Source organism: Arachis stenosperma, chromosome 3 (genome assembly GCF_014773155.1).
Source record: "Arachis stenosperma cultivar V10309 chromosome 3, arast.V10309.gnm1.PFL2, whole genome shotgun sequence".
NCBI classification, from domain to species: domain Eukaryota; kingdom Viridiplantae; phylum Streptophyta; class Magnoliopsida; order Fabales; family Fabaceae; genus Arachis; species Arachis stenosperma.
In genome coordinates, this window is record NC_080379.1 from 40,992,956 (window position 1) to 41,007,340 (window position 14,385).

Below are 14,385 nucleotides of genomic sequence, written 5' to 3' on the forward strand. Positions count from 1 at the left end.
AAATATTAAACGTGCGAAACTTAAACCATACCTTGGCCGATCACTTAATTCACCAAGGCAGCCTCACAACGCACAATTACAGCCGCTCCAAGTTCCATCAAACAGCCCCAAAACAAGCCTTGATCACCAACAAACCTCCAAGTAATTCCAATTCAATTCCAATGCATAAACACCCACTTAACATACACCTAATACACATATACATGTTCCAATTCAGTTTTCTATTACCAAAAACAAGATTGAGCTAGGGTTAGGGTGTTCTTACCATACCCATATGCTCAATAGCTTGAACCTATAAGTTCCGGAAGCTAACTTGAACCTAGAACACAACAATTGGGCAAGATTCACCATAGGTTTTCAAGTTTACCAAAAAAAGAGGGATAAAAATTCTGAATCTAATAGGAGACTTACCAGTGAAATTGTTTGGATAGAAAGGTAGAGCTCGATGCGCTGAGCGCATGGCCGTAAACGGTGCGGCGATCGGAGCCCGGACGGAGGAGTTATGGTGGATCAAAGGGTTAGGGTTTGAGAGCTTCTCTCCCTTTCTTCCAATTCTGTTTGCTTCGTTGGATGCAAATGGAAGAGATGAAGCCGATGCCTCTTTTTAATTATGAGTCCGATTGGACTCACGGGTTCAGTTTAGACTCCGATTCAATCGGTTCGATTTTTTCAATCCGATTTTAGGCCAAAATTTTTATTTTGATATCAAAATTTTCGTTTCGACGAATTTTATCTCATTTTAATTACTCTTGTATTTTTATCTTTTTTAATAAAAATTTAATTTATTAATTAATTATTTACTGTTTTTAGCGGGGAAGTACATCAGCTGCTTTGCCATTGTGCCAATAGAAACGGCTTTGTCAATCTTAGGAAATGTGTAGCAGCAGAAAACACATGTCACCTTTAATATTGGACTCTTTGATTGGTTTCTTACAAGACAAATGCTAGAATGTGTGTATTTATTGTTAGAATTTTATGCGGTGGGCTTCTATTGATTGTTGAATGTTTAAGCCTAATATTCCTATAAGCCCATAAAGTGATTGAGTGATTCTTTTTGGATTTTGGATGTCACTATGTATTATTGGGCCTTGAGTCTAATGATTAGTGTACATGATAAAATAAGATAAGATAATGGTGTTGGACCCTTGTGATCTAAGTCTTTGATAGTTAAGTCTTGATCACTATATATTCATGTTATAAAGGAAATATCTACATTTCCATCTAATTCTCTTGATTGCCAACGGATCCATTACATGTCACCTATGAGGAGATTAGACAAAATGTGTTCTCGAGTACCAAACCTTCACACAAATATTATTCTTCAATCACTTGACTTCATAAATTACAGAGGTACGTATATAATTATTTTTTATTTGGTATTCTAATTCTTGGTATAGATCCAACAAATTCTAACATTTATTTCACTTGCGTTCTTACCCCTTTCCAAATATTTAAACAGAATTTTATACTATGACTTAGAGTAATATAATTTTTTATTTTCTAAAATTAAGAGTAAATTAAAGAAAGGTAGTTGAGATTAATAACAAAAAAAAAAACAAGTTAAATCTGTATGCATGCATGCCTTTTCATGTAAATTTGACTTAAGTCTCGTATTAAGAAAAGAATAATATTTTTGTACTAATTATTTCGACTGTCAGAAACGGATTTAGTTGGAAGAGCGTGGGGTGGATTTTAAAACATTTTTATGTTGTATACGGTAATAAAATTTATTTGCTTTTATTGTATAATTAAATTTGATTCTATTATATTATTGAATTATTTTGTTAGATCTAATTTTATAAATATATAAAATTGTTGTGTTAAATTAATTTTAAATTAAATAAAATTATTTTATTAAAATTGTTTTAAAAAATATTAAAAAACTAATTTTTTTATTATTATTAATTAATATTTTAGACTAATATTTTATTTTTATAATATTAGATTTAGAATTTAAAATTTAAAATTTAATATTTAAAATTTAGTCCAAAATAATAAATTTTATTAATCGTAGCATTACTCTTATTTTAATATTAAATTAAAAATGGCTAACAACACTTTTAATACTATTTGACTATTTATTAAAAAAAATAAAAGAAATCAAAATAAACAAGTAATTCTAATCTTAAATTCATCCCAAAGGTCCAAATCCAATCTTGGTGCTACCTTTCTCTACGCTTTTACCTTTTGTACGTTCTAATTTATTCCATTGTTGTACATTTTGTTTAGTTATTATATTATTGTGTACTTTTTTATTGTTTGGTTCATGGTTATTTATAATAAAATTTTATTAATATTTTTTTCTACGATTTATTTGCTGTATATTTTTACATTTATATTGTACTTTTAAAATTTTTATAGAATTGTGAATTGTATTTTTATAGCAATATTATATTTATTAATTAATTATTTAGGTTTATAATTCTTTTAATAATAAAAAATATTTTAAAAAAATATCACCATTGAAAACCAATATATTTTACAATAATAAAATATAATTATAAAAATTATTGATATATTATATATACTTTGTCCCACTAATAAAATTTTTTTGAATCATCATTGCGAATGATCGATTCACCATTGCGAGCATTAACCCCAAAAGGACGAATATTGTGGTGTTAGCGGCAGATCGACAATCATACATATAAAAGAATTAAAACTAAATCAAATTGTAAATATTGGTGTAGAAGTATTAAAATTAATGTCCTTATTGTTGCTAATTATATGCTTTATTAATTCTCGCACTTGAACATTGAATTGTTGGTGGCAAATTAGGCGCGGAGCAAATGATCTTACATGAGAAAATTCTATACTCAAGGAGTAGATGTTTCTCTTCCTCCAGAATGCTTAATTACCTTTTGATGTTTATGCAGGACCGAACGAAAGTACTCAATTCGTAATTAGTTTTGAGGATGGAAGTCTTTTCTCCTTAGATGAATATAATAAGGATAAAATGTGAAGTGAATTTGGACGCCAAAGAAAAAAAAAAAACGGAATTTGGCAGAGTAGATCCCTTTTGTATATTGAATTATTGATAAAGATATAGATTGGTACATATGTAAATGGAAGTTAAGACATTAGCCGAAGAGTGGCAGTATCCACGAAACCAATAAACAGACAAGTTACTGATGAATACATGATCTTTACTAAAAAGTTATACAAAGAACTCCGTACAACAAATGCAGCTCAGAAAGACTGGTTTCATTGGCAGCCAAACAATTTGGTTCTATGTAACAAAATTTACCATCAAGTGCCTAATAATTTATTGCGTTGGAGCTGCTAAAAATTGACCAAATGTAACAGAAGCATACTTACGAAAGAATGGATGAATACTTGCTTAAACATTGTATATTGTAGCCACATGCTTCTGTCTGTTTCAACTTGCCAAAATGATTTTTAGATTCAGCAATCACTCAACCCATTTGCTCTATCTTTTTGGCACTATTAACAAACGTTGCACTTTTATCAAATCCCTCTAGCAAAAGAATCCGCATTGCTTCTAATCCATCTTGTAATGTAAAGTCCAACTGAAAGACGTGTTTACCAACACTATGAAGCAAATTCCACATACGAAAGGTCCCTTTGTTCCCAAAAGTAGAAATGCAAAATAATTACCTCTTCTCTTTCCTGCTTAGTGAAAGGGCGAAGAACAAATGCTGCAGGATCCATTTTCCCAGGAGGCCGTCCAATGCCTAGTAAAATCAACAAATATGCAAATAAGTATTGCAAGGCAAACAAAAGTAAAGAAAATAAATCTTTAATCTTAGGCAGGTTATGCATTTACCGATTCTTAAGCGGGGAAAACCAGTGTTCCCTTTAAAGTGATTAATTATACTTTTCATTCTGCCAACAAGCAAGAAGAAAAATAATATTAATGCTTCATTCAAGGGAAACACTTAGCAAGAAATAAGATCAATGTGTATTGTATAACCCATATAAATCAGCATAATAAAAATAAAAATAAAAATAAAAATTATGTACAAATACCAAGCCCTTGTTGAGGCTTATGACAGTTCCTCTGGCTCCCCCCATGCCCATCCCCACCCCTCAAATTGGCAAACCGGACAAAAAACCAACGCCATAAGAATTAAACAAGTTGGGCTCTTTCCAAAACATAAAAATAGATGAAGATTATAGTTACCCGTTGTGACCTCCATGTCCACCCTTTGGTAGCAGCCGCAATTTAGCAAAAGGCAAATCCATGTCATCAAAGATCTGTGCAAAAAGACTTACTACTTAAATGATCTTCCCTCTTCTTTTCCCTCATCACTTGTAAAACAAAGGGACTACATTATCATAACATAGATACTTTACCACAACTACTTGCTTCAATGGAATCTTGAAATACGAAACTATGGCCCCAACCTTCCAAACAGATTTGAACAGCAATCAATCAGCACCAAAATGAAAGAATTTAATACAGTAAACCCACTGACTAAGAATACAAAGCAATTAGTACTTCAATAAGGCTACCCTAGGGTGCCAGGTGCAACAGTGGAAACAGTCACCAAGGATAGATATTTGATCACTCAAAATTGACAACACCTGCGAATTGTGTCATTCTTTAATCTTTTGGAATCTTCGTCTGGCAGTAATTCATATCAAAGAAATTGGAAATACATGGTTGTCCATGCTCAATGTAGACCCAATTATTTAAGTGTAATAAAATCATCTGGATTCTTGTGATTTTATGATTTCAGCATGGTATTCTTGTTCAAACTGAAGCTTAATCTGATTGAATTTTCTTGGTCCAAAGAATTGTAATTTATCGTTCTAAAAGGACTGAAAACTTCAAGTACTAATCAATTTTCTTTGACATTTACAATCAAGTCATGGAATCTTTTTATCCAACACATTCTGTATCATTAAACCTGAATATTATAGATATCAGACTTACAGATTCCCCACTTGCATTCATAAAAGTTTGTGGTTTTGCAAGTATAACTGGTACATCACCTATAAAACCTGCAAAATGAAAACAACGATAACCCTACATTTTTAACATTGATTGCTATAATGTCTCTGAAATTCAATTAGACAAAACTAAAACCCTTTTTTGTACCTTTTCCAAAGGAGGCTTTGAAGGAAACGCTGCTCATAGGTATCCCCTCAGCTTCGGCAATAGTATCAACCATCTCAAAACCAACCTAAAACCAATCAACTCACATAAAGGACACTGAAACTTGTCTCAATTCCAATTCCAAAAGTTGCTTCAATTTATTCTTATTACACAAAACCTTTTTTTTATTTAAAATATCGACAATTCACACATAACAAAAATAAAAAGGAGAGAAGAAGAAGAAGAAAAGCATAACTGACATTGTGGCGGGTGGCAGAATACTTCTTGCCGGGATTGCCGAGGCCGACGATAAGCCAAGGGTCCATCTGTTTGGGCTTCGAAGTGTCAGTGGTGATGGAAGCTGCCATTGCGGTGGACGAAGAAGGATTCTGATGGGAGAACAGAGACACCGTCAAAGACGCAGAGATTAGGGGTTTTGACAAGCGCAAGCAGTGCCGGCAGCCGGGGAGGTTGAATTTGAAGGAAGACGCGCAAAGGTTCATGTTTTGTGGTTTCAACTTTCAACGACAGAACAACTTGAAGCAGTCACGCATGAACCCTAAAAGCGAAGAAGGTAGGAAGCTTGGAGAGGATGAGTAAAAAAAAAAAAAAAAGAGAAAGAAACAAAAAGACAAGAATTAACGCCGTTGCCGGGGATCGAACCCGGGTCACCCGCGTGACAGGCGGGAATACTCACCACTATACTACAACGACAACTTGCTTAATAGAGGGCACAAATTTAATTTAGTTTCTAAATATACATTTAAATCTTGCCCCTCCCCATTATTCCTCTTCTGCCATCTTGACTTTTCTGAAAGAAACTATTCGTATCTTAATCCAAAAATATAGCCAACCCAAAATGAATAAAAGCCTACTTAAAAATATTGACTTCATTTATACCTATCCAACGTCTATGAGATTTGGTGCAGTAACAATAGCTCAATTTTATCCTTCTACTTATTTAAATAAGTAACAAATTCATAAAATATTTTTCATTTATTTAGAAGGAACTCTCAACAACTTTTTTAAAAAAGAGAATAATTATCCACCATCAAAAATAAAACTACTTTAAAAAATAATTATTTACTCTAATATAAATACACTAACACCCTTTAGATATATTTAAAATCTAATCTACTAAAAAACATACTTTAAATCTTTGCTAACTTAAGTATCATAGTCCTTTGCAAATACCATCCCCCACTTCTTCACGAGAAACTCGGACGGTGGCACATCAGCACCAACAGAAGTTAGATGTTGCCTCAAAAGGAGTCTGGACCTCACATCCAGACACAAAAACAACCAATTTCAGGTAACTCTTAGAACATTGCCGTCGTTGCCGGAGATCTGAAAGTCTACATCCAATCATGGCAAACAATCAATTTGAAGATAGACATACAAAATCTAAATCTAAACCAAAGCACCATAATGACGACCGAGCACTCATGATACCTCCACAACCAAATAGAACAGGTAATCCTAACGGGGAGAGAATGTCAAGAAACCCTCAGTTAGGGGTGCACAGACCCGGTCCGACCCGGTCCCGAACACTTTATGGACTAATTTGGTGTCATTTCATCGGGTTTAGGGTCGGGTAAGGGTCTCAAAAATAGACCCGGTCATTATTTCGGGTCGGGTCTGGGTTATAGCTCGGGTCGGCCCGGTGGCCCGATCATCATACACAATTAATATTTTGTGTTATTAGTGATGGATCATGACTATTCTTATGTATAATTTAAGTATTGTAAACCTTAATATTTTGTGTTATTAGTCATTATAAGACTATAAGTTAATGTTTTATATTTAGAATGCATAAGACTTTAGACTAATGCATAATACTATGTTATTTGCAAGGTTCTGAAAATCGGTTCGAACCGTCCGGTCGAACCGGTCGAACCGCGAACCGCTATCAATTACGATTCGGACAGAAGGCAAAACCGGAAAATTTGAAAATCGCCATTAGATCGTTGAACCGGCCGGGAACCGGTCGGTCGAACCGAATCGTGACCCGGCCGATTTTTAAATCTTAACAAAAAACGCTGCGTTTCATTGTGCAGGCAACCTTAAGTTCCCTAACCCTTCTTCCTTCTAGTCTCCAGCCTCCACAACGCGAAGCAGCAGCCCAGAGTCCAGACTCTAGCCCCAATTCGTCTCAACCTCATCGAAGCCGCCGGCGCATGTCCGTCCAGCCACCGCCGCCGTCCCAACTTTGAGCTTCGAAGGCAACGGCGCAACATCCGTCCAGCCACCGCCGTTTGAGCTTCGAAAATCGAAGCCACCGTCGCCGGTCTCGCCTCTTGCCTCCGTCACGCAGCCACTTCCCGCCGGTGCCAGCACTGTTCCACACCACCACGTCGGCCACTGTCTTCCCAGCCACTGTCCCCAGCCACTTCCATACGACCCTCGCCAGCTCTGCCCTGTTCCTGCCTTCCAGGATCCAGCTTCTAGCCTAGGTATTAATTTTTTTTGTAATAATAATGTTGAATAATTGATTTTTGTTACTCTGTTGCTGCGTTTTTTAATTTCTGAATGTGAAATTGTGAAGGAAAATCAAATAATTGATTTTGTGTTGTTGATATTATTGCTAAAAATTGATTTGATACTCTGTTGCTGCCTTTTTTAATTTCTGAATGTGAAATTGTGAATTGAAATCAAATAATTGATTTTGTGTTGTTGAAATTATTGCTAAAAATGGATTTGTTACTCTATAGCTGTCATTGGAGCCATTCACACAACCACTTTGGCCAGGCTCTCTGCTAAAAGGCAAGAAGTTCTTTCTCCAGCAGGCAACATTGTTGAACAGGTCAAATAATACACCAAAGTATTAATCTTGGGAGCTTCTCTTAACTTTTTTTTCATCTGGGGTGGTGTCGTGATTGTTGTTGATGATGTTGAGGCTTTTTTTTGCAGACTATTGTTCAAATCAGAGTGGTGTTGGGCTGTTGGCATTTGTTGGGGAGAATAGAGCACTGTAAGGTTACTCATATGCACTGAGGATTGCTCAGCAGCGGCTCCGAAAAGAGCATGGTTGTGTCCCTCATAGAGAGATTCTATCAAGCAAACTTAAATGTTACAATTTTTTTCTCAATTTGAGTGATGGCTTAAGTAAAGTTGCATTCTTGTTTAGTATGTAGTTTATTTGCTACTGCAGCTTCTGCAAATGGAGATATTGGGGTTGAATTACCTGGTGATCAGGCAGAGATTATATTCATGGGGACTGGAACTAGTGAAGGGATACCTAGAGTTAGCTGCTTGACTAATCCTCTGAAAAAATGTTTGGTGCAATGAAGAAAAAAAACAATCTTTATGGAAAAACTAATTAAGATTTTACTACAATGGAAGTGAATGTTCAGGGTTTTGTTAAGATTTCTATATTTCATGATTGTTGTAGGTTTGTTCAAACTTCAAAGGCTGCTCAGCCGGGCAATAAGAATAGGAGACTTAAACATATAAAGACTACTCAGCTGGGCAAATTGGTAGAATGCTTTTTAACATATAAAGACTTGCTGGAATAGGTACTGAATTACAGTAAGCAGACAATAGATGATTTAGTTAAATTGTTTGGGATATTTTGATGCAGTAATGAATCATATTAAAACTTTAGACCTATGCAGCTAGTAATTAGAATAAGTGAGGTAACGGTTGAGAACTTAGGTTGGGAATATAAGGTACTCCCAATGGCCTTTAGGGACATGTAATTACAACTTTAATATTTATATTAGACTATAATTATGTTTTAATGTGTTTATTTATATTTTATTTATTATTTTATTAGAAAACGGTTTTTTCGGTTCAACCACGGTCGAACCGGTTGAACCTATGAACTAGTGAACCAGTAACTAGAACGGTTCGATGACCGGTTCGGTTTTCAGAACCTTGGTTATTTGTATTGATTTAAATATTTGGTATTATTAGACAATATTAGTATTGATTGTGGTTTTGCTTTAGTATTGATTGTGGTTATGCTTTAATTTTAAAGAAGGGTTGGTTCTTGTTATATTTTTCTAAGTGAATTTTACCATGTTAAATAATGATTGGAGTCTTAGAAATTTGGATATTTTTACATTCTAACTTACAAGAAGGTATCAATGCAATGTAATGTTAACGGCCCGATTTTTTCTCGATTTTTATCCGGTATAATTGTGGCCCGAAAGTGTATTGGTTTCATCGGGTCTAGGGTCGGGTTCGGGTCTAATAAATAGACCCAGTGTATATTTCGGGTCGGGTTTGGGGCCCATCAAACCCGGCTTCACCCGACCCATGTGCACCCCTACCTTCAGCCTAGGCAAATCAATTTAGAGGTACATCCACCCGAGAATGAAGAGCCTCTACACCTAACAGAAATTATGGGACTTGTACATGGGCATCATAGCCGACTAGAGCAACTTGACCAGGAGATAGAGAGACAAAGAGAAGTTGAAAAAGACATGCGAAGAGAAGTACGATGTCGAAGAAAATTAAAAGAAAAGCTTTTGAATTTAGAAGCCGACTTACGAAATAAGAGCAATCATGTAGATCGGGAAGAAAGTTCTTTTGGTGGAGAAGATTCTTTCATAGAAGAGATCATGTGGGCTAGAGTTTCAAGGAATTTTAAAAGTTCTGACATGGACCTCTATGATGAAACAATTTACCTAAGACATCATCTCAGTAGTTTCAAAAGTCAGATGTATTTGGCTTATGCGTCCGATACAATCTGTTGCAAAGCTTTCCTGACAACATTAACTAAAGCGGTGATGAAGTGGTTTGATAGCTTACCACTTAGGTCGGTGACTTGTTTTGTGAATCTCGCAAGAAAATTCCTCATCTAATTTTTCATTCAAAAAGATAAAGTCAAGCACGCTCCAAGTCTTCTAAGGGTCAAACAAGATGTTGGGAAATACTACTCCGAGCTTATATGGAAGGATTCAACAAAGCTTACTTGAAATTTCAGAATTTACCTCCAAAAGTTGTAATAATGGGGTTAGTTAATGGCCTCAAAGAATGGTCATTCTCTCAATCCATATCAAAGGGACTTCCGACCTCACGAAGTACAAGAACTAACAGAAAAGTACATCAATATGGAGGAAAATTTTTGACTTAGAGAACCAATTCCAAGGCAAAATCTTACTTATCAAGATATTCTTTAGTACGTTAGTATTCTTTAATTTAGTATCATTCTAGACTATAAATGTTTATTATTCATGACTCTTTTGTTACTTATAATTAGTATTATTTTACTCAAATTTTGTTAATGTTTAAAAGAAAATGTGGGTATCTCAATATCACAATGGTGTTGTAAAAGTAACAAATAAACAAAGAAATACGAGGTGCTGGAGGCAAAGTAAATTGTAAAAATTAAAACAAACAAGAAATTTTAAAAGAAGTGACCTCCTTACAAAAAGTGCATAAATCTCTACTTATAGACTAACCTAATGTCTAACAGTTACCAAGTAAAAATTTAAATGACATTGTTTCCGCACTCCTCATTTGATGCCAGTTCAAAAAGTCAAAATAAATAACTAAACTATCAAATGACCTAATTTAATTAAAATAAACATAAATATTATGTACAAAAAATTTTTTTTGTCTAACATAATGTCTCTAAGATTTTTTACTCGAAGTCATGCAGTGATTGAAAATAAAAAAATTTATTCTTTTAAATTTATTACTATTTTTTATTTTATATATATATATATTTTATTTTATTATATATATATATTTTATTATTTTATTATATATATATTTTTTAAATATATATATTTTTTATTTTTAAATATACATATAAATAATAAAAACACGTATTAACAAAGTACCTTATTTTAAAATGTTAATTTAAAATATGAATTGGAGTACTCGTACAGGTCGTACTCTCTTTTTTTGGATTATTTTTATTTATTTATTTATTTACCTATTTATTTATTTTTATTTTTATTTTGACTAAGCAAAGATAAAATAAGTCAGCATTTTATCATCTTGTAATATTTGTAAGAGAGAATATGTTAGTGTTTAAACACCTAGAAATTTTTTTTTTTAACTCTGTGTCTCCTATTCTTTCAAATTTCATCTACTTTGTGGACTTCTTCCATTTACAAGGGTTTAACTATGCCTAATTCTTATTCTTTCAAATTTCATCTACTTTGTGGGTTTCTTCCATTTACAAGGGTTCAACTATGCCTAACTCTTCTGATTTCAGGTAAAATTTAATTGCTAGTTCCATTTTTATCTATCTCTTTTTTATTATTGATTTAAAGAAACACTAACACCCAAAAATAGTATGAATAATATCTCTTATATTATCTATAAATAATCTTACTTTGAAGAGCATTTTCTTTTTTTTTTTATATTCTTTGACTCAAATTAAGATTTGACTGTTGAATTCTTATTTTTCAATTCTACTATGTTACTTTTTTTTTTCATTTTTTTATGTTCGTTGTCTTAATTTGATTATGTGCTAATTATATTATTTGATATATTGCTAATATTTACAACTATAGATGAATATTTTTTTTTAACTATGATCTTGTTCAATATGTGTTCTATTCTTTAAATTACATGCATGCTCTACTGTATTAAATTTTATGAACAAAAAATGACAGATTATTTTTTTGGCATGTTTATGCAAGTTGAAATTCAAATACTTTTTATTATAGTCCTTTTGAATTGGAATAATGGGAGGATGTTCTAATGTCCAAAGGGACATATCTTCTTTTTGGTCTTATTATAAATTTGTGATAAAATCCCAAATAAATAGGCCGCTAATTATATATATATATATATATATATATATATATATATATATATATATATATATATAATTCATGAGTATTGGCAAGAAATATTAAGTTTTGTTTTATATTAAATCTTTGCTTATTTCTTAGACCAAATTAAACCTATATAAGCTCAACTTTTATTTATTTTTTATGCATTACTTTTTACCTTTACAAATTGTTTGTTGATTGTTGATAACCTCGGCACCTAATACTTAAATTTTTTAATCTATACTCTTATGACAATCTCAAACCACCATCTGTCAACAAGTCCTCCTTCTTCATTTAAAGTAGTTATTTGTGATAAGCCTGTTGTCAAAAATGACGAATATTTGTTCCTAAATCAGAGGCCTTAAAATAAAAAGTATGAGAATCTCAAGTGCTACTCTCTTTCACCATTGACGGTGTAGACTCAGATTTTATCGGTCCTATTATCTCTGCCAAATTCGCAAACAAAATCAAAAAATCTTTTCCTGATCACTCTCAAGAAAATCTATTGGTTTTCAAGACTCTATTCCCATTGGATACTTCGACTCCAACAACAGGTTATTCAAAAAATTTTCAAAGACCAACATTGGAGGTTATCGTACTTGGTTAGATAGGGTTGAAACTGAGAAGATGACCATGTGAAAAGAGATTGGAATATATGATCTAATTCAGTTTAGTAAAAATTCTTACACTGTCAATTCAGGACTAATGGGAGGTGCATTGTATTTTTAGGATGAGACTTCTCATACCTTTCACACCTCATATGGTATGATTATGCCTACTCTTCTAAATGTAGTTTCTATAATTGACCTACCTCTTTTGGGAGAGAAAATTTTAACTACTAATAAGTCGACAACAGGAGTTAAGTATGCCATTGATATCTCTTCCACCACCTACCAGAGCTTCATTCTCAATAACAAAGGTCAAGATGAGAACTTGTTTCTGATAATGAGCACATAGCCTTTCTTATCTATTGATTGAGCGGCGTTATTTTCTGTGCCTAGAGTATTCAAGTCGAAGTCACTTATCTCCCATTGGTCTATGTTAGCCAAAGGTAGAAAGTTGTGTTTAGCTAAATTATTTCTGACTCGATTATATCTCACTTTGGATTAGGTCACAGACCTTATGAGGGAGAAGAAAAAAATCACTAATGTTAACGGTCCCGTTTGATTTTTTAATTGTGGCTATCTGTCATTTTTGAGTTTGAGCTACAATCGCGTTTGACCCAAAAAGGTCCTACAAATTCTGTGATTGTAGGATACCATCTACTCAACTTAGTTTTTTCTGACAAGTTGATGGCTTCACATGATAAAATGAAACACTTCTTTCGTGCTTTCTATTACTTGTCAAAGAAAGGCCACAACATCAATTTACATTCTTTTGATAATTATCAAATTGATCTGAAATGGTTGACGCAATCTCTTACCCCAGCTAAGACTTCACAAAAGAAAAGTATCACTATTTGGTTATAATTTTTGACTCTCCAACTACTTTTTACTGGATTTCCAGGTGAAGATGACCTAAGAACAGCTGTATACATGCCAAATGCTGTTTCTAAATAGTTTGGATTAGCTCAAGCCATTCTGCCCCTTTACCATCTTCAAGAGTCTCAATCTTTGCATATCAAAGCTACTTCACCAGAAGATCAATTGAACTTTCAGAAGGACAATGCTTCGCGGAGAAATAAATTCCACCTATTCGCTTTTAAACCTTATTTGTTAACCACATATTCATTCTTCTCTTAGTGAAAAACCTATTACTCTTTCATGAAGGTCACTTTTAGTACTTATTTTTAAAGGATGACCACTACTCTTGTAATGCAACAAGCGAGGAGAGCATCAATCGTTAAAAAAGATAATTACTACTAAATTATTTGCCCATTTGAATTCAAAAAATTATATTCTTCTCTTTACTGTTGTTATTAATGTTATTTCCTTTATGCATAATGCCTTCTAAGAATGGCACCTGTTTTAATTATTATTATTATTATTATTATTATTATTATTATTATTACAGAAGAAAAAACCACCTCACTTGCGGCCAATCCTCCTTTGAGAAAGACTTCTGGTAGGCTTGTAGGAAAAAAAACTCAATTTTAATTACTCGAGCCACTAAGTAATGAGAAGTCTTTCTCAAAGGAGGATTGGCTGCAAGTGAGGTGATTTTTTCTTCTATAATAATAATAATAATAATAATAATAATAATAATAATAATAATAATAATAATAATAATAATAACAGGTGCCATTCTTAGAAGGCATTATGCAGAAGAAAATAACATTAATAACAACAACATAGAAAAAAAGTATAATTTTTCAATTCAAATGGAAAAATAATTTAGTGGTAATTACCTTTTTTGACGATTGATACTCTCCTTACTTATTGTATTACAAGAACAGTGATCATTTTTTGACAACAAATACTAAAAGTGATCTTTATAGAAGAGTAATAGGTTTTTCACCAAGAAAAGAATGAATATGTGGTTAACAGACAAGGTTTAAAAGCGAATATGTGAAAATTATTTTTCTGCGAAGCATTGTCCTTCTGAAAGTTCAACAGATCTTCTGGTGAAGTAGTTTTGATATGCAAA

General features: G+C 33.0%; 1 protein-coding gene, 2 long non-coding RNA genes and 1 other non-coding gene across 5 annotated transcripts; 2 read left to right on the plus strand and 2 right to left on the minus strand.

The window, feature by feature from the left end:
- Positions 1–1,182: 1,182 nt before the first annotated feature.
- On the plus strand, positions 1,183–3,325 carry LOC130970864 (uncharacterized). Its single transcript, XR_009082115.1, has 2 exons — positions 1,183–1,350; positions 2,877–3,325. It is a non-coding gene; the product is annotated as an uncharacterized LOC130970864 (long non-coding RNA).
- LOC130970863 (peptidyl-tRNA hydrolase, mitochondrial) lies at positions 3,294–5,643 on the minus strand. Its single transcript, XM_057897067.1, has 8 exons — positions 5,323–5,643; positions 5,066–5,150; positions 4,901–4,968; positions 4,318–4,368; positions 4,145–4,218; positions 3,788–3,846; positions 3,619–3,695; positions 3,294–3,530 (listed from the first exon to the last, which is right to left on the minus strand). Exons 1-8 carry the CDS (start codon positions 5,563–5,565, stop codon positions 3,417–3,419), a joined length of 771 nt encoding a protein of 256 aa, XP_057753050.1. The 5' UTR covers positions 5,566–5,643; the 3' UTR covers positions 3,294–3,416.
- A 61-nt stretch (positions 5,644–5,704) lies between these two features.
- Positions 5,705–5,776, minus strand: TRNAD-GUC (transfer RNA aspartic acid (anticodon GUC)). Its single transcript has one exon. It is a non-coding gene; the product is annotated as a tRNA-Asp (tRNA).
- Positions 5,777–7,130: 1,354 nt separating this feature from the next.
- On the plus strand, positions 7,131–8,993 carry LOC130967933 (uncharacterized). Of its 2 annotated transcripts, none has more exons than XR_009081450.1 (3): positions 7,131–7,515; positions 7,774–7,883; positions 7,973–8,993. It is a non-coding gene; the product is annotated as an uncharacterized LOC130967933 (long non-coding RNA). The 2 variants fall into 2 exon arrangements; XR_009081449.1 differs by having other exon boundaries at positions 7,774–7,865; positions 7,973–8,989.
- The last annotated feature ends 5,392 nt before the right edge of the window (positions 8,994–14,385 follow it).